This window comes from Nipponia nippon, unplaced genomic scaffold, assembly GCF_047370975.1.
Source record: "Nipponia nippon isolate SJK-2023a ecotype South Korea unplaced genomic scaffold, ASM4737097v1 scaffold_8, whole genome shotgun sequence".
In the NCBI taxonomy this organism is placed as follows: Eukaryota; Metazoa; Chordata; class Aves; order Pelecaniformes; family Threskiornithidae; genus Nipponia; species Nipponia nippon.
The window spans coordinates 20273504-20300230 of record NW_028262402.1 but is presented as its reverse complement, the minus strand read 5'-3'; the positions used below and the strand labels follow the sequence as shown (position 1 = coordinate 20300230).

General features: G+C 41.5%; 1 protein-coding gene across 3 annotated transcripts in view; it reads right to left on the bottom strand.

Moving 5' to 3' along the window:
- Positions 1 to 594: 594 nt before the first annotated feature.
- Positions 595 to 26727, bottom strand: part of CPLX1 (complexin 1) — a 117046-nt gene continuing 90913 nt past the window's right edge. For all 3 annotated transcript variants that reach the window (XM_087742554.1, XM_087742553.1, XM_087742555.1), the window contains one exon: positions 595 to 5423. In XM_087742554.1, coding sequence (XP_087598680.1) covers positions 5226 to 5423 — 198 coding nt within the window. In that variant the 3' untranslated portion in view covers positions 595 to 5225. The remainder of the gene's footprint in view (positions 5424 to 26727) is intronic.

Here is a 26727-nt window from a genome sequence, read left to right as displayed (position 1 = left end):
GTCCTGAGGGAGAGATTTCCTAGGGGAAAGTGTATCAGAGTTTCCTATAAGATGTATGGTTATTTCTCTTTCTTTTTCTAACATGATGCAATGCTGTTATGCTGAACATAACAACTACTGACTTGTCCCTGAGCAAGTAAAACAAGGCTTAGCTGTGTGCGGCTTGCCACCCAAAGAGTTTTGTATATATCACAAATTCTGGATCCAGAGATATATTTGATGTCATTGCAAATCAGCTTTTCACCATTTTGCTTTTAAGATTCAAACACATTCTCACTAAACCATAGTTAGATGCATGTGTTTCTTTCAAAGGAATGTTGTTCTGCTCTTCCTAAGGAAAACTAATTCCTGATAGCAAAACTTATTTAAAGTTTGATAATCACCTGTAGATGTCAAACCTCATTAGTGTTCTTGACAAATGAAAAAATTAACATATCCCTTCAAATAATATCCATATTTCTCCTTGATTCTATAACCATTCTATTTGTATATCAGCATCCATACTTTGTTTTCTAAGTGTAGCCTGGTAGGAATTTCACAGGAAAGCATTGCAAAAAATGTATGAAATCACTGTTTTTTTTATTGGCTGTGATTCCATTTTAAAAGAACATCATACCATTTACCCACATCATGCAGGAAAAAGTAGCAGGCAGATAACAAATGAAATTCATATTCACAAAGTCTCTACTTTAAATCGTCTTCTAGCTGCTTGGAGAGTACTGCATGCATCCAAAAGAAAGCTGAGGAGCATTTCTACTAGAAAATGCATGGCTAAGTCAAATTTTGCTTTGTGTGTGTGCAAGAGAGAAAGAGAGAAAACAAGCAATTTTTTTAAAGACAGTACTGAAATATTTTACTAACTCAGCGCGTGAAGAAACAGTTATCTTGAGAACATATATTCAGAACAGATACAGACAACTTTCAGATACTTAAGACGTTACATTGAGGTCACAACACCTAATTTCTAACAATGCTTATTCTAGCAAAGTAAGCTTGCCAAAAAGATGTATTCAGCAGCATTCATGTGGTGTTTCTTGATGAAGGAGAGGGACTGGGAGGGACCTAAGCCAACGTATGGTACTAGAAACATAGACAGAGGAACTCCAAAGTGATTTAGCAAATGATCTTATATTTTGTTTTATGTATTTTAAACACAAGAGTAGCATTCATAATTAATATTGCAGTCTGATTTCATATGGCTTTCTCTAAAGATAAATGTGAGTTCACAAGGTCAATGGCAAACTAAATCATTTACCCTCCAAACGTGGAGGCCTTTTGAATTTTTTTTTTTTTTTTTTTTTACACTAACAAGTAAGGTCTTGGAGCTGTGAAGGAAAATGGCTGCAGTGTCTAGCCACCAACCTTTCCGTGTAAATTAAAACTAGTTTTTTTAACTAAAAGACCTCATTTACCTGAGATTGAACAGACCAGTGATGCAAGCAAAATACTAGCATGGAAAGACAAAGAGATATTCAGAATCCAAACAATGAACCATGCTTCTCTTTGGTCTTGTTTAAGTGCTTCAACACCTGCTTGAGTGCTGAGGGGGATTGTGTGAGACAATGCTTCTCCCATCCATACAGGAGCCAAAGGTGTCTGTTTCCCATGTTGCCAGTTCAGAGTGGGAAGGGAAACGAATGGGCAGAAGGGAGGGGAGAGTGCCTGCTCTCGAGTCTGTTCAGCATGGCTTAGGCACTTCAGGGACAGTGGAATGACTTGAGGAGAGGCCCAGAACTCATGCAATGTGCTAAAAGTTATGTGAGGCAAAACCAGGCAAAACCTGTCCGGTATTTGTGTTCAGTCTTCTGTCATGTTTCTTTACTGAAGGAAAAGGAAAATTAAAATGGGAACTACAAGTTCATACCTGGCTGAACTTTCTGCTGTCCAGGGAGGATGGGCTGGGTGGGTGTGGAGAACCAGGGTACAGAAGTGATGCCATGGCTGGGCTGGGAAGCTCCCACAATGAAAAAGACTCGTCAAACTTTATTTAATAAACCACCTTCCCTTTCCCTCCTGCTCTTATGAACCTCATCAGGGTTCAGATCCAGATGTTCACACAGCTCAGGAGCTCAGCTCACAAAAGGAGTATTTTTAATGCGCTGAGCCCAGGGACAGCACTACATACTTATGAAATTTGAGCACAGGCCACACAAGATCCTGACTTAGACCAGTCATTCTGCCACAGATGCCGAGGCACAGTTAGAAAAAATAACACCAAACATTCTTCCCTTCTCTCTTTTCTGCCTTTCTTCTCCATTTTCCTCATCTTTCACATATATGCGCACACACATGCGCACACACATGCACATCAAGCTGCCAGGGAGACCGTGAAAACAATTAAACAAATATTTGGCAGTACCATTCTGCAAGGAGGACACCAGGCAGAAAATTTTGATTCTATATCAGGAACAGTATTTGGCTGGCTGAGGAAGTGAGTCCATGATGAGGGCTAGGGAAAGCTCAGCAAGCAAGTGGTAGAGAAAGGCCAAAGCAAAGCAGAATGAGCTCATCCTCTTTATTTGTTTGCTGGTTTGCAGAGTTCTCCAGCACAAGGCCAGGCGAAAATATGAATGGATATGTTCTTTTCAACAGGGGGGAATTTCTGCTGGTTCTACTTATGTATTAGAGGACGCAGGCCACAGAGATTAGTCAGAGCATTTCAAAATTATTGGTGTTGGTGTGTCAGTGTGATCTGGGCTAGGAGATTTCACTGCCAATGAGTGGCTGAAGCAAAGAGTCAGCCTCTGCCTTTTAGCTTTCAGGGGTGTTGGATTTAGTTCCCTCTATGGCAGAGCATCAAAAACAGCTGCTGCCTTTGTGACAAAAGGAGAGTTTTCAAATCTTTGAGATTTACTTAAATAGGCTCAAATTACTAGTTGCTGAATTTGCATGGGGTGAGTAGGACACTCTCCCTAGAAAATGATAAATTGCTCTACACTGCTATGCTATACCCAAGCACTGATTCAGAGATAAAGACTGCTCTGGGTCATTAAAATATTAGCAGGGAGACACTCGTTTTGCTTTAAATGAAAGTTAGGGCAAAAACCCACTGAGATTATCTGAAAGAATAAAATCTGCCTTTTCTTTCCTTGGGGAATCCCTTAGCACCTTGTACTTGAATGAACATATCTTGTTTGTAGATCCAGCCTGAAATAAATTGCATCTTTATCAGCTAGTTCTGACTTGTAGATCAGTCAAAATTCCTCAGTCTCCACCTTGGATTTGGTAGAAACTTATGGTTGAAGTTATTTGTGAAGAAGCAGGGACTAGCATACCTGAATAAGAACTGGGTGAGGAGGGCAAAATAAATATATTTCTTCTGTTCCATAATATTTTCTTCCCTATTATAAGAGATGCTGCTAAAAGGCACAGAGTTCACAATCCCACTGCCTTAACCATGGTGCAGATTTCTGCTGCTTAAATGAAATTATAAATATATTTTAAAATTCCTTATTCGGAAAAGTACTGAAATATTTGCCTAAACTCAGCTCCACTGAACAAGTGCATTACAGCAGTTTCATTGAAGCAACATGCTTAAATTAGGTACATAATGAAGTGTCTCAGCTTGCTTTCCTTTTTATTGTCAGTAGAAAGCACGTATTTGCTTCCATATCTCTTCCATGTACTTAGGAAACCTTTGTTGTTCCCATGACAGGGACAAGCAATGCATGTTCTGCCAGGCAAACCCTGATTCTCTTACAAGATTGGGAGACTGAGATGGCATGATGCTCTCACAGGAGATACTATAGAGACCTAGCCAAATGCAAAAACTCCAGGATCAGCTCTTCAGATGACAAGCCACATACTTGATCATGAGGGTCTGTGTTCAGAATAAATCTATGTCTGTGAGTCTGTGGATGTACTAGCAAGTCAACATCTCCAAGTAGAATTTGGCTTATGTAGTTACTCAATGCCTACAGTGCTGTATTGAGAAGGCCTCTGTATCTGTTTCTGGAAAGGCAACAAAGATAATGGTGAGAGAGATTTCCTCCCACCCTTCTTGCATCAAGTGATGCCACACACTGTTATAATATTATTTAGCTCCTGCACAGCACTGGAGAAGCATCCTCACTTTATCCCTTTATAGTAGGTAGAAGCTGAAACCTACATTTTACCTCTGGAGAGGCTTGGGGGGACAGAAAAATAAGTGACCTCCCCAAGGCCCCACAGTAATTTAGCAGGCATACTCAGGATTTCTGGATCTCCCGGGCCATGGCTAACATTCAGGCTACCACACTCTCCCACACACTGCAGAAAGGGGTGGGCAGGACACAGCCACAACAATATGCTGGAAACCAAATGTCCATCCTGCAAGCACTGCTGGGAATGAGACAGCTGAACATGGCACTGGGCAGAAAGAGGGATGTTAGTTAATCAGAGTGGCCTATGTACTTCGTCATTGGCTTCAAAGGGGTTGAGGGGGTCCTCTACCAGAGCACCATGCACTCTCCTGTGGTTTCAGCTCTCTGTATGGCAACTGTCCGACCAAAGTCTGCTCTTTCAAGTTAAGTGTATGGCTAATTCCCAAAGTAACATGACTCTTGCTTAGATTCTGAGGCATTTAACTCCTATCAGCATCTGAGGGCAGATGACTCACTTCTTCCACAGTTCTGAGTGATGTCAGCTGTGTAAGTCATGCGTGATTTACCTTCCAAATGATCTCTTATTTATGCCAGTGATGGAATTAAAACAGAAAAGCTCTGCTTCCATGGGAGAACTGAGCTATCTCTTACAAGGACAGATGTGCTCAACAATAAATGGCTAGTGTGAGCCAATCAACAACAACATCAATAATAATGACTAATAATTACTATAAATAATAATAAAAAGAGAATTAAAGAAAATTAAAGAGGCTACTGTTCGCACTTAGTGAACACTTCTTCCTGCTTTGGATGGCAATGCATGTGAGGTTGTTGCCTTATTTAACATACATAGTACTATGGCTTATAATAAAAGTTGTGTAGTCTGCAGCTTTTTAATCTTTACATCCATTCAGAGGCATCTACTGGATGTGACTATGTACAAAAAAAGAATGGATGAGTCTTGGGGAGGAGGGAAGGGAAAGAGGCAGTCAGAAGGGAATAGGAAGCGAAGGGACTTCTAGTGAGCAGTAGAGGGCAAAGGTGGGGAGGGCTGCGTGATGGATGGCAAGATTGTAAATCCCCATTGGGCAAAAGAGAAATCCTTTGCAGTACTGTTTATGCCCATCTAACAGTCTGCAGCTGTTACTTCTTGAACATGTCCTGCAGGGGCCCTGGTAGGTATTTGATGACTGTGTCTAGAATGCTCTCTTCTTCCTCCGCCTCTTCATCCCCACAGCCAGGAGGGATTGCCTTCTTTGGGCGTGTCAGACTCCCTTCAGCATTAGCTTCCAGTGCAGCCTGGGCCTCTGCTTCCTTTTCTTCCTTCTTCTTTATCCCATACTGTAGGGGAGAGATAACACATTGTCAGCCACCCACTGAACAGGATGACTGATGAATCCAGCCATCACACATGGTGCCTGACATTCTACAATATGAACATCACTGTTAATATTCTGCTTTTGCTCTTTTACAGAGGCAGCTAAATTATCAATCCTAACAACTTGCCCGGAGTACAGCCCAGTGGATGGACAGCTATCACAAGACAAGATGGTCAGATGCTCAGATCACTCAGAAACAAGCACAGGAGAGAATCTGGGACTATACAGCTGTGGGCCTAGAAAAGACAATACCAGCTCTGTGTTAGTAAAGTTTTGGGGTGGTATTCTACTGTTGTTGATCCTCCTCTTTTCTGTTAAAAAGTCTGATGCTCAAGTCCATCATCTGCAATGATTTTGAAATTCTGTCTGCAGCATTTTATAGTAAAGGTTTATGGATGTGGCACAGCTTCATGAAAAAAATAATTACCAACAAAAAAAGGCAAACAGGACAGAACAGACAGGCAGACTGCAGTGAAAATGACAGTTTTAGATACTTTTGTGTGGGAGATACCCTACACGACCTCATCCCTGTTCTTTTGGTATAAGTGGGACAGAAAGACTTCTTAGTGAAAATAAACCTTCATGAGAAACTCTGTCTGTATTTGCACACTGAACTCTGCACTTTTGGGGGTAAAGCTGACTCATGCTGTCTGAAGATAAACATCCTTAAGCCTGAGAGTAGAGTGGATATCTGAAATTTTCTACTCCCACAAAGAATTAAAGGCACGCCACTAAGACTTTACATGAGTAACCAGAATCTCGTTTTATGATTTTGTGTTCAAAATGCTAGATTTAATAGACAAGTAAAGATATGCCTGAGTGAATCAGATATTCTCCCTATCAGTGAACAGGGAGAGAAGTGCTCTAGTATCTCAGCTCCCACAGTGACTAGGACTTTCTTTCCAACTGCTAGTTTGAAAGGATGTCCAAGGAAAACAATTTCTGCACCACCAACCCTCATCACTCCTCAGTCTTCATACACCTCAGTAATTCTCAGGTTTTGCTGCTATTTCAGTAAGTGTTTCCACAGAAATTTTGGAGATTATGATGATACAAGATAAAAATATATACATATATACACGATAAAAAAAATCAAGTCAAACTGTCACATGCAAATCTACAGCAAGAAGGATACCTGCAACCTACCCTCTTTATTACTTACAATAATTTCACTTCAGCTACATTAGGGAGGCATTTGACCTTTTTGAGGAAGAGGAAAGGCATTCGGGTTTCTGCAGCAGGTATCAGCTTCAAAATTACTGCTCCGTAAAAGCCATTCCTTTATTTATGCCTAAATTTTAGTTAAAGTACCAAATGGAATTAAGATTGCTCTTAATTCATCAGAACCATGAAGTAACTAACCTAAACCCATGCAAAGGCTAGCAAAACATTTTGCATGAATAAGCTTGAAAAGAACTTTTAAAAGAAAACCTGATATGATTTCAAAAACATCGAAGAATGGGACAACATACTCAGTATTTTGGGACAATATACTCAGTATTTTCTAGTACCAATAGTACGGTACTGCTGAATAGAAATGAAGGTGATGCTCTTTTCATTATTCTCTCTTTTTATTTTTTCCATTAAGAATAGACCAAATTGTTTACCAGTAAAGCAAAAAATGTTTTGCTGCTGTCATGACTTTCTGATTCCAAAGGGCTCTTGGGTTTGACAAGAAACTCCTAAACGTTTCTGAGCAAAGGCAATATTTTTGTTCCTTTCTCCATCATCATTAAGATGTAGGATGACAGCCTGTAAGGTTGAAACCAGTAAGTTCAAAAACTCTTAGTTCTCTAAATCAATTCTTCCAAGCCAAAAATGTTCATTAAGGACATTTGTCTGATGATTTTTGTACCTAGTGGATGCCTGTCACACCAGATTTCACAGGAGAGATGTTCAAGACAAATGATGTCTCCATTCACATCTGAGGCAAAGGCAGCAATTGATCAACTTGTAGCTACAGGGCTGAACACCACAAAGATCCAACATAGGACCAGCAAACACTGCAAGGGGAATGACATACACTGCTAGGCTGTACACAGTCTGTATGTCTGGCTGATACTCACTCTCCTTTTCAAGTCACAGGTAGATGTTTCTAGGTGATTCCCAGTGTAATTTATCCACAGACTTTATCTTCCTTTGCCAGCTAGAGGAGAAGAGCAGTAGTAGAGACAACACAAATAATTGTAACACCCAGGTCCCCTTCATGCTTTCAAATCCTCCATCTCAAAACAAGTATCAGCTCATGGCAGCTTGATCCTCTAGCTCATGAACTTGTTGAACAAACATCCAGGCCACAGGAAACCGTGGAACAAAAACAACCATTCAAGCACTATTCTGTGCTAGAATTGAGGGAAGCTCAAAGATTATACGAAGGAACTAGCACTGTACTTGTCAGCCTGTGCTGACACATTTCCTTAGGAAGCCTCTACTGATTACCCTCAAAGAATTGCACAGTGCTAGATGGACCTTAGCTCTTACAATATATGGCCAGTCTTATGGGGCAGCTGCAGAATGGGGCAATACATGGCCTGGAAGGAGATTTTTCACTGTGAAAGGGCGCTAAGGAAAACCAGATTCTATTGTTCCAGCTTACTGGCAGAAAAGCCAAGTACAAAAATTCATGTTTCTAGGTTCCTAACCGTAGTGATGCTACAACATGTAGAAACAAGCCATTTCCCCCTAGTACATATTGTAACACCCAAATACAAATTCATTTGTATTCTTCTCTTGGAGAAAGATGACATTGCATCAAAAGCAATTTTCGTAAGAAAGGATCAGTTTTGAGTATTCAGTGTTATCATTTAAACTCGGTGGTATTTTGTAATGCTTTACATTAATCAAAATGTAGGTGAATAAAATGGCATTTTTCAGGTTTGAAATTGTGTCAGAGGAAATAAAATTATAGAAATGAAAGTCTTAATATGAGCAAAATTTTTAAAAAGCATCTTAGTGTCTTTACATGAAATCTTTTAGGTGAAGTCAGCAAATAATTTAAAAAAAAATAACTAAAAATAATGAATCTTTTTGGTGCTCTGGCTTTCCTGAGAATGGGAAATATTGCATTATCTCAAAAAAAATTGAAGGATGAGAACAATTTCATTTTTTTCCTAGGTCTAACCCCACAAAATTTAATATCAGAGCCTCTATTTGTATCATTATCTGCTTGGCCTTCACTCATGACACCATATACTTAATAATGTAGAATTATGGACCTAACTGAGCAAGATGATACCGAAACATTTTAAGTATGTGAACCACCTTGCTGCTTCTAAGTCACATGAGGATTATTTTCACTGGGTCATATGTTGGTGAAATACTGGTGGGCTGGACTCCTCAGTCATCAGGTGGAGCAGGGAAAAAATACCGCGGCCCTTGATTTATCCCACACTCACTGACTGCACGTCAGGAAAAGGCCAGATTAGCAATGCTGCCATCAACTTCTTCCCCATCTCTTTCTTTTCCCTGTTCCTTCTGCTTTCCACAGGAAGCCAAAGTAAGTGCATGAACCAAAGACATGCTGGAAATTCAATCTAACTCTAATGGCAGTATGGGTGTCAAGGAATAGGGGGACTATTGAACCAAGGTGGGCCTGCAGCTAAAATGTCAACCCACCACAAACATAGTTACCATTTCTTTTTACAAGCTAACCATAGCTTACTAAAAATGAACAAATCTATGTAGCAAACATCTAGGCCACAGAATGAATAAAGCAGTAACATCATGGTTAAAGTCACTTGCAGAAGTAACTGCTTATCTCTGGGTCAGTTGTGTAACTGACTCTCCAGAAAGACAGCTGCAATCAAGGTGCAAGTGAGTGGTTATTTTTGAATCAGATTTGGAACTGACTCCTTAGGAACAACAAGTGATTTATCTGGAAAAGCTAAGGAAATGCAGTTTTGTGGGGGATACAAAGACAACTTAAAGACTGCATGGTGGGACGAGCAGAAGATTATCAGTGCAGAGGATACTGGAGTCTGAGAATAAACTGCTGCCAAGATGAACATCTTTCCCATTGACATGCCAGGCAGGATGTCCCTGAGACTCCCATACTCTACATGGGGATTCAAAAGGCCAACAGAGTGGTCTTGCTGACCTTAGCAGGTTGGGTTAACCATAACATTATGCTACTAATATTTACCATGATTGTATGCTGCTAAGATTATTCTAGTTACTTGCTAAGATTATTATAGTTGCTCACATAACTGTATCTACTATTTCTGTGGTTCAACGATCATATTTTACAGTCTCTATAAACTACTAAATATCATTAGGTATATATTCTGTGTAGTCACATCTTCTTTCATCACTGGATATTTTCACTGCACACTTTTCTTCCCTCCTAATACATGGATAAGAAGGGAAGGAGGACTGGTGCTCTTGGTACCTCACACCTGTCCTGCAGCCCAGACTTGCAGTGTCAACTGCTGGGAATGTAAAAAAGATAATCAAAGGCATGTTTTCAGTCCTTGGAGCAGAGAAAGGAACCATGTTCCCTTGAGTAGCTTGACATGTTCACAAGTTCGACTAACACAAGGTTCAGCTGACTTTGGGTGTGCGTGTGAAGCCTACAGCAGGCAGTGGGATGCAAGTAAATGTTGTAATGTCTTGCTAAGATAAACCCATGCAGGTCTGGGTAGCAGGAATTTTGTAATGGAACAGCATGTCCTAGATCGACCTGTCTGGCCAGCACTTTTTGTGGATGGTAGCAGCTGTCAACAAAGTCTCCTCCACTGTGGCTGCATCTGGGTGATGGACATCTGGAGGTATGCATACAGGTACTCTGCAGCACAGCTGTGCACCACCTATGGTGCTAGGAATTCTTCATCACTGGTTGTTTTCACTGTGGACAATTGGTAACATTTCTCTTCTTTCACTCAGGAAACACCTCTTCCTCCCAAGGTGCTCTTCAAAGCCTGAAATTGGTCTTCAGTCTGCATCCCAAGAAATAATACTGCATATCAGCTAACAGTGAGTTTTAGTTTCTAGGAAAAGGTTGGCATATGAATGATCCTGGTTACATTTCTCTTCAGGGAATTTTTCTTCTCAGTGTTTTTGTGTAGCTGCAGGTGGTACTGAATCTATGTCTGAACAATATGGCAGATACAGCCAACTCTGGAATTACTATTTTATTTACCAGCTGAGCTTTTAAAAGCTAACGAGATGCTTCATATACATATTCATATAGGGGAGACCTTGTCTCTTCTTACACAGCCCTGTCTATTAAACTTAGTTCACATTCCAACACACAACACAATAAAAAAAGAACAAAATTATCAGCCAGACTTGAAAGCATATAGTTAGAGAAGACACTAAAAGAGCAACTTGCCCAGCCTTCCACCTCAAGGGTTAACTTGACCTAAACCAGTCTTTTTCTTAGAGACCTCAGCTGGTGAAGAGCTCTCACTTGCTCTGGAACTTAACTACCCTTTACAATTAAAATATTTCTCCTTATGTCTAACCTGATTCTTTCTGAAATGCCTTTTTAAAAGAAATCTGGAAAACGGAAAAGACACAGCTATTGCAAAAAGCCTTATCTTTCATCTGTCCTTTTGGGCTTCATTTCATGTGTGCTAAGTTTTTTTTTTCCTCTTCCATTACCAAAGAGAACACCAGCCCAATTAAGATTTTTCCATCATTACCTCATGGAACCTTCTGCCAGGACTATATGTAGGATGGAAACAATTTGAGAGCACTGACCTTTAGCTCCACAACTGTGAGAGTCATGGGTACAGAAGATTACTCCATGTGTATTTCATTTATGCAAGCCTGAAGTCTTTCTACATGATTTCTTTGGTCTCTCTGTGAGTGAACAGGCTGCTAAGCATATCTTTGGCTTTAATTTTCAGGTGAAGATGAGGCAGTTTTCAGTCAGAGGCTTAGGAAAGTATGTCGCATTGTGATGGACTATGGTCTGGTTTTGTCTTTTTACTGATGCTGTGGTGAGTGCTGCAGTGTGTTTATGTGGCAATGGAAACAGCATATTTTTCTTCCCCTACGTCAATTCCCTCCAAGCTCCTGAGTTGGGGATGTTGCAGAACGAGAGAAGGGTTTTCCTACAGGACATGGCAGTACTGAAACCCAGAGCCCTGAGTACTCTCTTCTCAGCACACAGAGCCTGCTTTGATGTGGATCTGGCCCAGCAATGTGCACTGGCTCTTCTTCCACCTTAAATTAGGGATCTCTTGATTTCATTTGTTTGTGCACTCTGGCTCTTTTTAGTTTCTTTTGGTTGGTCTACTTGTCTTTCTGATCAGTTCATTTATCCCTCGCTTGATATCCAAGGAGTTGCTATGGAGAAGGGGAGAGAATTAGCCCCCAGAAAACTTCTGACGAAGACTTAACACATTTGAAAGGTGGACACTCTCTGTGCCCCTCAATTTATCCATTTCAAAGCTCTGCCATACACTGTTAGAATCACCCAGACTGCCTCAGGCAGCTCAGCCATGCTGACCCTGGATAATCTCTGTGCTTTGTGAGGAGTAATAAACAAAGAATCACAGCCTGCCACATGGGGAACTGTGCAACTTTCCAGCTGTGGTAGAGAATGAAAGGTAAGAGAGAGAGAGAGTGCTGGGTGTCTGTCACTGCCACTCCATGGCGGGGGGAGGTGTGTGTGTCTGAGTGTTTTTGTCACCACAGGCTGCTGCATAGCTCTGCTGGCCAGGATCCTGTCACTGTGTTAGTGGAAGAGGGCTGATTAATAATGGAAAAGAACAAGGTGAAGTCTAGAAACTGCAGTCCTAAATTACATTGTTCAATTGTGTGTGATCCAAACAGGAGCACAACTCAGGAGAGAGGTGGCAGACAGAGAGAAATGAGAGCAATAAAACTGTGGGAAGGGGGCATTTAATATGCAAAGGCAGACCTATGGATATATGAGCAGTTTCTGCTTCATGCCTCATCTCTCCTGGAACAGACCTTCCCAAGCTGTCTCCTTGGGGGCCATAAGAGTTTTTCAGCAGCTTGCCTGCAGACAATTTGTAGACATGCCTTCTGTCCTTTGAGGCTTTTCTGTCCTCACCCAAGGCTCCATCTCCCCATGAGTTCCCTGTGTCTGCATGTGCCTTGCTCCTCTCTGCTAGCTCAGGCTTTCAGTCCTGTCAAAATCACAGCAGCTCTTCATTCATCACCTCTCTTGGTTCAGATCTTCCAGTATGCATTTCAGTCTTTTCCCCTCTTTCTCTCAGGGGGCTCCCATATAGCAAGTACACAGAGGCCTCCGTTTTCAGCTTGCACCATATGCACAGATCAGATGCAGATATGGATCTCAAAAGTCTCATCTGATCTTCATCTGCCTCTCATCAGTGCCTTCTGATCAGCAGGGCCAGTTAGCATGGGTTTATGAAAGGCAGGTCTTGCTTGACTAACCTCATCTCCTTCTATGACATGGTGACCCGCTTGGTGGATGAGGGGAAGGCTGTGGATGTTGTCTACTTGGACTTTAGTAAGGCCTTTGGCACTGTCTCCCACAGCTTGGATAAGTGAACTCTGCGCTGGGTAAAAAAACTGGCTGGACAGCCGACCCCAGAGAGTGGTGGTGAACGGAGTCAAATCCAGTTGATGGCCGGTCACGAGTGGTGATCCCCAGGGCTCAGTGTTGGGGCCGGTCCTGTTCAACATCTTCATTGATGATCTGGCTGAGGGGATTGAGTGCACCCATAGTAAGTTTGCAGACGACACCAAGCTGGGTGGAAGTGTTGATCTGCTGGAGGGCAGAAAGGCCCTACAGAGGGACCTGGACAGGCTGGATCATTGGGCCAGGGCCAACTGTATGAGGTCGCACAAGGCTCAGTGCCGGGTCCTGCACTTGGGTCACAACAACCCCATGCAACACTACAGGCTAGGGGAGGTGTGGCTGGAGAGCTGCCTGGCAGAAAAGGACCTGGGGGTGTTAGCTGACAGCCAGCTGAACATGAGCCAGCAGTGTGCTCAGGTGGCCAAGAGGGTCAATGGCATCCTGGCTTGTATCAGGAATAGTGTGGCCAGCAGGACCAGGGAGGTGATAGTGCCCCTGTGCTCGGCACTGGTGAGGCCACACCCTGAATACTGTGTTCAGTTTTGGGCCTCTCACTACGAAAAGGACATTGAGGTGCTAGAGCATGTCCAAAGAAGGGCAATGAAGTTGGTGAAGGGTCTGGAGCACAAGTCTTATGAGGAGCGGCTGAGGGAGCTGGGGTTGTTTGGAGAAGAGGAGGCTGAGGGGAGACCTTATTGCTCTCTACAGCTACCTGAAAGGAGGTTGTAGTGAGGTGGGGGTCAGTCTCTTCTCCCTAGTAACAAGTGATAGGACAAGAGGAAATGGCCTCAAGTTGTGCCAGGGGAGATTTAGATTAGATATTAGGAAAAATTTCTTCAGGGAGAGAGTGGTTAGGCATTGGAACAGACTGCCCAGGAAAGTGGTACACAGTCCCTGGAAGTATTCAAAAAACATGTGAATGTGGTGCTTAGGGACATGGTTTAGACGTAGACCAGGCAATTATGTTAATGGTTGGACTCGATGATCTCAGGGGTCCTTTCCAACCTTAATGATTCTATGATTCTGTTCTTCTGGTGACACTGGGGGAATCTAACAGACACTTCCTTCTCCCCCATGGCAACATCACTGCCTGAGAACCACACAACTGTTATCCATTCTGATGAGCTGCATGATTGCAACACATTCTTATGCGAATACCCATTGCCCCCAGCATCCAAGAGTAGTGCTGCCCAAATCAATAGATTTGAAAGTTGCTTTTCTGCTGTTCCACCACAGAAGAGAAAGCACTGCTATCTTAAGCAGATCTATGTGTACTCAACAACCCTTGCTATGTGTACTCAACAACCTTGACTGGAAGCAACATCACATCTGTACAATGCTTGCTGTTTGCTGTTTGTAAGTGAAAAGCATAGCTCCATCTGGTTCCTGGTTGCAGAGGACACTGCGAATTTGCTGCAAGCTCAGATCAAGGAGATTCTTTTCTTTGGTCTCAATGAAGATGGGACCAGACATATATTGTTAAAAGACAGAGATGGGAAACATGTTTTGCCTTCATCTGCTATGGATGCTGATTCTATGCTGAAGCAAATTGGCCATTCTGCTCACTGGTCAACTGCCTGAACTATGCTAGGTTGTCACAGTCAAAATGCATCTTTCCCATTACTGCATTCAGGTGGTGTGAACTACAATTTGTGAACAAATTTAGTCCTCTTCGGGAAGCAAGACTTTATGAGAGACAACAGGCATAGGCATCACATATCATAAATTTTTCAGAATACTCAGCAGAAAACATGTTTTCTTTTTCTCCGTGTTTGCAAATATGTTAATTTGCTTCCTCTTGTGTATGCAGCATCCATATTAAAACAATGCCTTACTGCACAATGATCAGCCTCAGTGAAAGGGAATGAGGTTTAGAAAGTTTCAGGAGTGAAGGTAATTAAATTACTGCTGAATAGCAGAGACTTCCGTCTTGTAATCCGAGAAGAAATCTCCAAAGTAAGCAGAGAATATCTGACTCATGAAGAAGAGCATAGGATCAGAGGCCCCAAAATATTGATTTTAGGTACCTGGAGGATTGACTGAAATCACCACACTGACTCATGACCACAGGGCCCAAGGTAAGTACTGTACATATCGTACTCCTAAGCCTCTAGGTCCTTTGGAAAATCTCTCCCCCAGAACCCAACTTGTGGCTTCAATTACAAAAATCTGGGTCAATTCTATTCTTTAAAGAAGCTGAGACAGGATAAAAAGAAAGAAAAGTTACATATTCCACACTAACAATTACAGTTTAATTGCTTATAGGTTACAGCGAAAATTTAGTTTTGCTCCATGATCACCAGGATGGGGTCAAGCTTCAGAAGTTTCCCATGAGAACAGAGGTATTTTCCAGTGATGCAAAGCATTACAGGCCTCCTAGCCAAAGTAGGATACGATTTCTTGTGTTTCCAATGTCTGCATTTAGGTTTTTTACAAGAAAAACTTCCCAGAAGCCAATGGCAGGGACCCTGGAAATGTACAAATGCAGTTGCTTGTATAAGTTTAGAAGAATTTATGTTACAGCTATGTATCTGACAGCATAAATAAATCCATAGGATATATCTGTGTTTATGTGTGCACTTTGCAAGACCAGAACATGGAATATAAGCTGCTCCTCCTCCTTCCTTCCTCCTGCAATTTTTTGCTTTGCCAAATGAAAGCCTTCCTTTTAGTACAAGGCTGGTAGAATTAATTCCCCAGGATGCTGCAGTAATTTATATTAGATATAGCTATATAGTTTCCATAGCCTCTGTTTACCATATGTGAAAAGCTCTTTCTTTGTTTGTTTGTTTTTTTGGGTTTTGTTTGTTTGTTTGTTTGTTTCTTAATTTTTATTTTTGCATTATTTCATCTTAATTTGAAAGCTCTAGTCTAGTCAGTGTAGGTCTGGGCTTGTGTTTCTACAAGAACCTAACACAAGTGCTCCAGGAGTGGGTTCATTGCAGGATGAGGTGTCAGCTTTGTCTTACGGTGCAAAGCATGGTGAAGACACAGCTAACTGCCAAAAGAAATATTGTTTGTCCTCTCCAGGGGGATAGGGAATTCACTGACTCTTCATGAGGCTTAGAAATTGTTATCATCCTGCATTGCTAGGTTTGTGCTTGCTAGGGTTCATAATTTCATTGCCTTATTGATCACAAGCACTTTGCCAGACTGGAGGTTGAAGCCAGCTGAAATTCAGAGGCTGAACCCTAAGTGGCTGATTCATTTCAAGTTCAGCTCTCGGCAGGTAAACTACATGAGCTCTCTGCATCTGATATCTTTGCAAATCTCTGGGAGGCCACTAAAAGTAGTTTTTTAAAAAAAAGTTTCTGAGTGCCAGTTTTGTTTCTGGCACGTTGCATTCATTTCTCTGTGCGCTTGTCAGCACTTGCTATTATGAATTTTAGGTTGTCCTTAACATTTTGTAGCACAGTAGAAAGTGCTCTTGAATTAGTGTGTTACCAGCAAAGAAAAGTGGCAGGTAACAGAGCTCATCACAGCAGGTGAAGAATGAACTTAGAAAGCATTCTGGAAGTGATATATGTTTGAAAGTATGCTCCAGCTAAATTTATGTTCCCTACTGTAGTCCAGCACTATAAGGGACAGATGCATTCAGTTGTACTCTTTTATTAGCAAATTTGAGGGAAATGAAAAAGATGAAATTCTATCTAAAGACAACAGATCGTAAACATAGGTTAATTGTTACACAAGCAAAAAAAAAAAAACCCAAAATATTAGAACAGAGCCAACTAACAGTCCCAGATATAAAAGGAGCACTCATATCACCACTGCTGAGAATCCTGGGGACTAACCTGGAAGGAAAACAGTCCCCTAGACTGACATTTACATATGCATCTTCATTTTTTCTCCAGCTTTCTGTGTGACCTGTATGGGAAATAATTCATTTTTTCTTGGTGGACAAAGAGCTTAAGTAAGATTTACCCTTCCAGAGGGGCTGCAGTGAGAGACTGCTTTGAAACACAGTCATTGCTTATAATGATACCACACTGAAATATAATGAGTTGCTTCCACACTATTCTTATAAGGTTATTCTGTCCTCAGTAACTCCCCTGGATTGACAGGATGAGTTTGACAGGAAATCAAGCTCCCTCAAACTTTGCACTAAGAATTTTTTCCTTCAGTAACCTACACCAATGTTTTCAATGCTGACTTTGCTGACAGCACAACACAATGCAATTCTGCAATACTAAGAGCTCAGGAAAAGATTTGTTAGGTGATTATCTTTAGTCCTTGCTGTGAGACTATTTAATTTTTGTCATAAACTCCTTGGGGATTCTTCCGTGTGGAATAAATCCTGCCATACCCTACTGTGGCTAGGATCTAATTAGCACACCCACCCTGACAGTACATCTGTGGAGACCAAGGCATTGCCACAAGCTCAGAGCCAAGACTCAGTAAAATCAAAGGTAGTTAATCAATTAGTTTCAAACCTTTGACATGCACTTCCCTCTGAAGTACCAAAAGTACTTCTCAATCCCATTAGCCAGCAAGAGAGAGGAGAACTCTGACATCAAAATGCTCGAAAAGTAGGAAGAATGCTTTTGACACCCAAAAAGAGCAAGTAAGAAAGTAGGAGTGTTTATTCACATGCTGTAGCCCTTCACAGGGACATGAAAAACGAAGGGCAAGTCACTTATCCTTCTCTAGCCCTTTTTGATCTGGCACACCAGCCTCTCCCTTTGTAATTCAAGGTAGTTTTCTTGCTCCCCAAGAGGCTGTGGAAGTCATGTTTGTTGTGAATGAAAGTTGATAAGGGAGAATATCTGGTGCATCTTAACAATCCAACTGAATAGTGTTAATGGTGTTACAGTGCTAGATGGACCCACTCAGGCTCTATGGTGCTGCAAGGTTGGGTTGCTATTACAAATTTGGAGAACTTCTGTCACCTGTGAACAGCCACAAGCTCCCACCATCGCAACAGCCTGCAATCAGCTTGGGCTGATAGCTCAAAACCCACACTAGAGATGAGGTGCATGTTTCACAATTCTTCCAGGTGGAATCAGCTGTTGACCTTTTCTCATCGTTTCTGTTCACTGGACATGGTCAGAGAACAGTTGTTTAGCACTGTCAGTGATATTTGAGCAGGGGCAGATCCCATGAAGCTCATGACCCACATCAAGCTAAGAGCTCTACAGCTAAAGGGAGAGACAAACTGTATAGAAGATCTTGTTGACTGTACTGTACATTTCCCATAGGTGTGCCTTTGTTTTATGGCAACAAGACAAAAAAATTTCATCTCACTCCTATCAGCTCCTATTTACTAAAGTAAGAAAAGCAGCCTTTTCAAGGGAGAATAGTTACTCTAATAATTTTCAAAGGTTCTTGAGCTCTTGATTGTGACCTGCAGTTTTTCTTGCCCTCTCCATGTATGCAGGACCTCATAGCAATTCAGATGGGAGGAAACAGCTGAAATGTTAACTTCTTGCTGGGTGGAGACATTCATCCTCCAGACAGTGAGTCAGGACAAGACTCACAAGCCCATTTTCTTTCTCAATCTGATTGGGTGCTTTTTTCTGACACAGCAATGAATGGGATGTTTTGCAGTGGCATGCTGGCTTTTTGTTGTGTCCATTTCAAAAAGCAGCAGCTCTAAGTATTCACTTATTGGATAAGTGATAACTAGCCATGCTCGTGTTATTCTTCTCACGCTAGGCAAATGAATGCTGGCTCTCTTTTTTATATTGTCTGAGCACTTTGGCATTATTAATGAGACTTCTGGTACTCCTGGGGGTGGGGGGAGGGTGAGAGAGAGACCTTATAATCACACAGAAATAGAGCCTTGGATGACATGAAGTGGCAGGGAGCATTAGTAGGAAACACATCAGTAATTGCACCTGCACATGCTTGTGACCATGCACATCAAAAGCATGCTCAGTTTATCATGCTGTTCCATGCCCCCAACCACTGTTTACTACCTTCCCATAATTTTCCCTTCATAAAATATTTGTGCATGCCTAACAGAGCCATGAACGAGTGGGAATGCTATCACTTCAGAAATTTCCGTCTCCTCAGGCTATTAATGAACAGTTATTCTTCAAACGTAAAAAGAGTAATTAAAAAGAACAACTAAGAATACACCTCACTGAAACTCACATGAGCTTTTTTGGATCAGCTGGGTTTGTTTTTTTTTTTTTTTTTGGCCAAAGCCTCAGCATATTTGGGTAAAAGCCCTAGTTATACAAATTGCTGCTAGAACCTGGAATTTTTTCATATAATAGCTTTTGCTGAGAAGCAGGGAGGAAAACCCTTTCAAATCTCAGTGTTTGCTGCCACAGAAGAAGTCCTGTGTTAGTGGAAGTGTCTCTTTTACTAATAGTACTAAAGTAAAGTAGTAAAGACACTTAAAAAATTACTACCATGCAAGTACACAGAGAAGAACCTAGCACAAATGCAGTGAGGAAAACAGAAATTCTGATACTGGTGGAAGGAATATTGTTGCCTCTGAGAAGCACTAGAAGGAAAGGGCTCTCTGTGTGCCAGAAACAGATAAGCCAGCAACCAGCTCAGCCCAACCTGGAGCCAGGGCAGGACAAGCAAAAAGGACAAGTAGAAACAATGCTCTGTGTCTGAGCTGGCTGAATTGCAGGACTGAAAGATGTTGTGTCATGCCCACTGATAGGCAGCTCCTGGCAGCTTGTCAACAGGTGAAGCAGGTATATTACCCTGTGACTACCTTTCAGATCTTGCTTAGCAGATGCTGAGGTGTGTGTTTGAGTTCTGGCACTTGTTGCTCTTGACTTGATGTGCTTTGAGGGTGGAAATCCCCCATCAGCAGGATTTCTGCCAAAGAGGCTTGTAGAGCGTGGGAGGATAGGCAGTTTGCACATTGGCAAAAAACTTGTGTGCAGATTTTTAAGCTGGGCACAAGCTTCTAATTCTGGAGTTCTTTCAAGAAGAGTGGGAAACATGGTGTGCATTTTCTTGCTGACAGAAAATTTCCATCTTATTTATATATTCATATATTCTGGGCATCCTTACTGGTAACAGCTTGCCTGTCACTTTCCCAATGTGGCAGGTTCCTCAGCCCCAGTTCCTGCTCTTGTTTGACTTGGTTCTCTCCCCAGAAAGAAACCAGCCCCTCCCACAGGTGTGTCAGGAGCCTTAGAGACGTACAGTCTCTGATTGTCTGAAGATAGAACAGCTCATTGACAACATGATCATAGCTGGCTCTAAAAGCACCCACTTGCTCTCTAGATTACCCATCACTATTCCATCACACACCTGCTTCCCAGCACAGCACAGCAAGTCTGAGGACACTGTTATTATTCAGTAATGCTGTGTGGAAATATTACTTGCCTGGCTGTTCAGGCTTGTGTTTGGAAAACGACTTTTCTGGGGCGCTAACTTCATCAGCCTTTATCAGAGCAGGTGCGGGGCTCCCAAGAGAAGAAGGTGCCAGATCTTGCTGGAGAAGGGACAGCAATGCTGCAGACAACGAAGAACATAGGAAGCAGGAAGCTGCTTTGTTTCAATGAATTTAATTAGAAGACATTAACAATATTTTTCCCACTTTGCCCTGCAGCTTTTCCTGCTGGGATATTTTCTGGAAAGTATATTGAAAACAAAACAAAACAAAACAAACCCCTCCAGACACTAGAGCAATTCCCCTCTGCACCATGCTTTAAAAATGCAGGGCATTTCTACAGCACAAAGGACAAAGCCTGGGAAGCCACACTGTGTTGGGTTTACTTGTCCAGGTGCTGGCAGCAGGGGTCTACAGGGGCAGCTTCTGTGAGAAGAGGCCAGGGGCTGCCCTGTGCCAGACACAGCCAGTTCCAGCTCCAGAGAGAAACATGGATTGCAAACTGGTAGTTGGTTTAAGGCCATGATTAAGAGGAACTAAACCAATTATTTAGCAAGATGTTCTCCCATTTGGGGCACTCCACCCCACAAAGGCTTTGCAATGTGTCTGGTAGAAGAAGAGGCTCCCCGTGGGCACCTTACCTGGTTTGATTGATAGCTACAAGTTAAGTATCTGTCCTGAGCTTTTCTAGTCGCTGGGGAGAGACATATACTGTGAACAGCAATACATCCTGTCCCAAGGTAAGCCCCTAGAACATCATCCTTTGAGGTATGCATTTCTCCCTATTGAGTACTGAGGAAGACTTGACCACTAGCTCAGGTGGAGACAATGAACAGTTTGATAGCTAAAGGCTGAAAAGGCAAACGCACTTCATGAATGTGGTTATCCCTAAAATGATAGTAAAATATTCCCAGGGCTCCCTCCTCAGCTGAATTCATTTCCCTCTCACTCTGAATTCTGTAGGTGTCCACTGTGAAGTTCTTTAGTTTTTTTAAAAATAGATACTTTATTACCCATTCTCATTCTGACCGATTCACTAAAATTAGAAAGCAGCAAGGTTCCTCTTCCTTTTTCTCCCTCTCTCTCTCTCTCAACCTCCCTTCCCTTAGGCATAATCAATTGCTTCTGCAGAAATGGAAATAGCCTGGGAATACAGCTATAGCTGTGAGATTCACTGTAGCATGTCCCAACTAGTTCCAATGTATATTATGTCACAAACTATCATTTCATAGCTAACAGCTAGCACAAAGAAAGAGTCTTTTAAAATGAAAGGCCATTTAGTGCGGATTGAATATACTTCTTGGCTTACTCACACATGGATTCAATTTAGATGTAGTTTCAGGATAGTCTTCCTGCAATTCTCATTTCCTTACAAGACTTTTTGTTGCATGCAAGATCTTAGCTCTTTTAAAATGTGGGGCCTATCCTTTTGAGGAACCAAAGATCAGATTCACTAGGTCCTGTTCTTGCCTTCTTTGAGAAAAGGAAGGTATGTTTCCCTTGGCTAATATGAAAGACTTTCTACAGAGTTAATAGCTTCCCAGTCAGGTTGGTAATACTTGTTACTTACCCCTCAATTGAGAGATTATGCACAAAATGATCATTTCAGTTGGGGAATATGCAGCAGGAATAGATGAGCTTTTGAGATGTTAAGCCTGATGCCCCACCACACTAACTATCCCTGTTTCCCTCAGTGACCTGTGGACGTTTTTCAGTGATGTTGCTAAGCTGGAGAGTTCCTACAGGGAACAGTTCAGGGAACAAGCTTTGGCTGTTTTTCTCTGCACATCCTGAGCCACAGTGCAATAGGGTCATCTCCCAGCAGCTCTTTTCTTTGGGTACTGGTCTGCCACCGCTACTCTCCTGTAGTCTGAGGCCATCCCAGACTGACTCCTTGAAGGAAGCTAGTGGATCTTAAGCTTTGAATGGTTGGAGGGTACTTAAATCTCACTGGCCGGTCAGAGTTCTGGAGAACATTTTCAGTTTCTGGGGAGAATTAAGATTTTGCTGCAAGAATGAGGTTTCATCAATTATGACAGTCTGAAGATACGATGTCAGTAGTTGTGTGTTGGGACAATCTGTGAAATTGAACACCGTATGTTTCTTGTAGCAGAGATGAGGAAATAGCAGGTAGAGGGACAAGACTGGAAGAGAAAGAAGCCTTGGGCAGAGTGTCTAGAGGACCATAGTTGGTGGATTCAAGTGCAGAAAGATACAGCACAATGATGTGTAAATCTCTCATCCCCATAATATTTTTCCAATATGTCGTATCTAGAAAACTACAATGACTTTGTCCTCCAGTCAATACCTTCAACTTTCCACAGCCCTATCCCAGTGTCCCAAATTCTTTCCAGCCCTGGCACTCCTCTAGCAACAGCTTTCTTCAGTGAAGAAGATTAAAATCATAATATAGTCTTCTGCTGCGCTTTGAGTAGAATAGTTTTGCTGTGGTTTGAAGAATGGACCGTATTCAGGCTCTTTCCTTTCTGCCTTCCAGAATGACACAAGGCCCAGACATATCACCTAGAGTCAGGGTGAATCAGGATGAATTTTGAAGTAGAAAATATGGATTTGTGGTAGAGTCATTTCTGTGCCCACCAAAAGCGGAACTGCTTTTGTCTTTGAGTTTGTTTAGGAACAAACAGATTTTGGGCAAAACTTGCAATGAGGATGATGAAAAACCCTAGGAGTCCTCAGAATGTGCCATGCTTAGTATGATCCAGGACTAATCAGGGAGGAGAGGAGAGGAGAGGAGAGGAGAGGAGAGGAGAGGAGAGGAGAGGAGAGGAGAGGAGAGGAGAGGAGAGGAGAGGAGAGGAGAGGAGAGGAGAGGAGAGGAGAGGAGAGGAGAGGAGAGGAGAGGAGAGGAGAGGAGAGGAGAGGAGAGGAGAGGAGAGGAGAGGGGATAGACAGAGTCACCAGTGCCAACAGTCCCAACTTGCTCTCTTCTTTATATGTAGTTGAGACAAGCCACAGTCTGGGCTTATAAGGAAAAGAAAGAAAGAAAAAAAAACACAGAGCAAAATAGGTAGCAGGAATGCAATGGTACACAGCAGAATGGTAATACTGTGTTAGATCAAGGGTCCAGTTAGCCAGCCAGAAGTTGCTGCTTTGAGGATTGTAAGAATTAGGGAATATTAAGTGATCCTGCCTTTGGCATCAACTACTTTCAATCAGCAGCAGTTTAGGGATATCATGAAACCAAGCTTGCATTTGGGCTGTCATATTTAGCTTTTATCCATGAATGGAGGTAATGTTTCTTCTTTTTTCAATCCTTTTTGCATTTCCAATTCTGTTGAAAGACTTCAGACATCATGCTTGAAAATGGATGCAACCTGTGCATAGAGCACTGCAACACACCTGAAGTTGTGACAAGGATTTCATAATACCTGCAAAACCCTACATCCTCCTCCCTCTCTGATGAGTTGCTAGGGTGACTTGCCAAATCCCACCCAGTAATGGGCATCTCTGTGAGAATTTGTTGATATGGACGCAAATGTACATTCTTCTGAGCTTCCATGTTGCAGCATCACACCTTGGGTTCTCTTTCAGTTACAGCTAGAGACTGAACTACTGTGTTAAGTTCCAGACAGCATGGAAGACAGTGAGTCCTCTGGGTAGAAGTGACAATTCTTGTCTGAAGGAGCACTTATTCACTAAAATAGTTACTATTCAACCAAATGTAGCACAGTTAGATACTCTGCTAATTGTTCATTATATTTATTTAAAGACTTATGCATGCACCTAACTCTACAGCCACATGGAAATCAGAAGTCTACCTTTATTTGGATTCAGCAAAGTTGTTTAAGTCCTGGAGGACATGCCTGCTAATTGGCTTCTCTCGTTCAAAGCTGTAGTGTAGAGCTGGGACAGCATATGCTTAGAGGAACACTTTTGTGCATGATCTTCCCATTCCATGTGTTTTCAATTTCTAAGGCTTTTTAAAAAATCAAGTGACTCTTTAATATTTAGTGAAATCAGTTCTTTACAATCCCTCGTTTGGCTTCTGTGTCTCTTTTCTAGGCAAAAATGAGATGTGTTATGAATGCTTTTCCAGCGTGTGCATGTTATGACTACTGGTAATTTACAATTGGCAAACAAAAAGCTCAAAAATATGTCAGATCTCTGTTATGTTTTGGAAGTGTATAATTAGAGAATAAAAAAAAGATCTTGACACTTCATGAAATACATACCAGATAAACATAAAATATATCCTATATTTTACATGCTGGTCTTTATGATTGAGTTAAATGTTGTTGTCATAATGAGATGTTACTGAGCTTACTTACACTGGTCTGAAGATACAGGTCAGAGCTGACTTTCTAGTTTTCCATTCTGTAAATGTACCAGATGTACTTCTAATTGTTATGCTTGCCCTGTTCTGAGTTAACCACATCCATGCCCTTTATCAATTTACTTTTTATTTATCTTATACAATTTATCTTAAAGGCACTGGGGCTATATTTTATTTATTAGTTTGTGTCGTCTGATTGTAACACAAACTTACATTTCTTAATATAAGATTGCATTTTCAACTGTGATTTCAAGCTAAATTAATGCTCCTAAAAACACCAAATCATCCCAATTAATAGTAATGGAAGTCTCTCACTGATTTCTCTGAGCAGGGGATCAGGTTTTTGGGACTGTCTTATTTCTTCTCCTCATCTCTATTAAATTGAATAAATTTTACCAATATTATTCTGCTAATCACTTCAGAACATTTGCACAAGGGAGTCTGTTTTGCCTAGTCTGCCAGGTTCTAAAGTACATGAGTACTTTGCTTTTCTCCATACCACATGAAATCTCAATCAGATTTCTTTTCTTCTTACAGTATCAGAAATCAGTGGGATTACTTTCTCATGCTGAAAAGCCATACAGTTAAGCAGATACAGGAATTCAGGGAACATGGATTTTTTTCCGCTTTGCCGCTAAATTGCCATGTCATCTTGATGACGTCAGTTAACCCATTTTGCCTCCTTGTTCTTTGTCTTTTCTCTGCTGTCCGGAGCTCTTTTTCACCAGCTATTTAGACCTCATCTTGCACCACAGAAGTCAATGGTAGTTTTGCTATTGGCATTAACAAAAACTCAAACGGAATGACACTTCTGCTGGAAGAAACTCTCCATGTTTGATTTTTTCCTCTCTCACTGAAATTGTTCTTTATTAAAAAAAATAGCTGTATTAAATGAAAATGAGTTCCAAACAAAGGCTGAATTGATCTGTTTTACTAAAATTAAGACATTCCGCTTACACTGGTCTTTTTACTTGCTCTCAACAATGAGTCCTCATTTGAAGAGCTATTTCAATATTAAAGAAAAATATTTCCTGAGATATGGCTGTTTCATTAGGCCAGAAACATTCAGTTCTTCTGTTACTAGCCGAAATGTCTTTCAAATTAATGTATTTTCTTCAAAGGTTTTCAACATCAGTGTTTTCAGCAACGTTTTCTTCTCTGACAATCAGTTGATGGGACTTTCAGAGCTACCCACAGCACACATTCTTCTCTCTTAACTGATTTTGCTTCAGGTTTATAATGCTCCATTGATCAAACCAGAGATACAGTTTAGGCAGTCGGCATAAATTTGTCTGAAATTCATCCTGCAGCTGTCTGTTCCTCTGGGAGAGGGGGAGAATTTAGCCCAGGGAGGTTGCAAGCTTTTACTCCCCTCCCTCTCCTCACTCCTGCCCGGAAAGGGGAAAGAAAGCAACCTGAAATCTCAGATTTCAGATAACTTGGTGATTGAATTCTGGCAGCATCAATGGCTTTAGAGGTAGATAAGTGAAGTGGAGTCATTAGCAAGCAGAGCTGTACTCCTACCCTAACGTCATCCAAAGCACAATTAAGTGTTTCATTCTTTCCTTTAATTGTCTGAGAGAATGCAAAGACATTTCCAACTGTAGGAAACATATTTTTATCACTAAATGTCTTTTTTCCCCTTTCCTTTCTTTTTTTAAAAAAGTTATTATTTTAATAAGGTTCAATAAGGGTTCTGAGTAAAGCCGCAATTTTTGAAAGAATTCAATCTGCCTTTATTTCCATCACCAAACCACAGGGCTGATGGCTGAAATGAACTCTGCCCACAGCATTGTTATTGTCACATAGTGATTCATGTGAGTTTTTAATGGGATGTTATTTCTTGCTCTTCATCTGCCCTGCAGAAAAGGAAATACATTTTCTGTTCTTTCTATACACAACTGTCTTTATCTCCTTAATAAAAACATTCACTAGGTCTAGGACCAAGGAATAATAATTCACAAGACTTAGAAGCTACCTATTTGACAAGGATTCTGTTTGCAAAGCCTTTATCCTGTGATATTATGAACCAAACTTCTAACTGCACACAAGAAACAGTTCTGTCTTCCAACCCCAGATTGTCAAATGTAGGCTCACTGGTATTATCTTATCTGTGTTTCTTTTTCTGATGTATCCACCTAACTGGC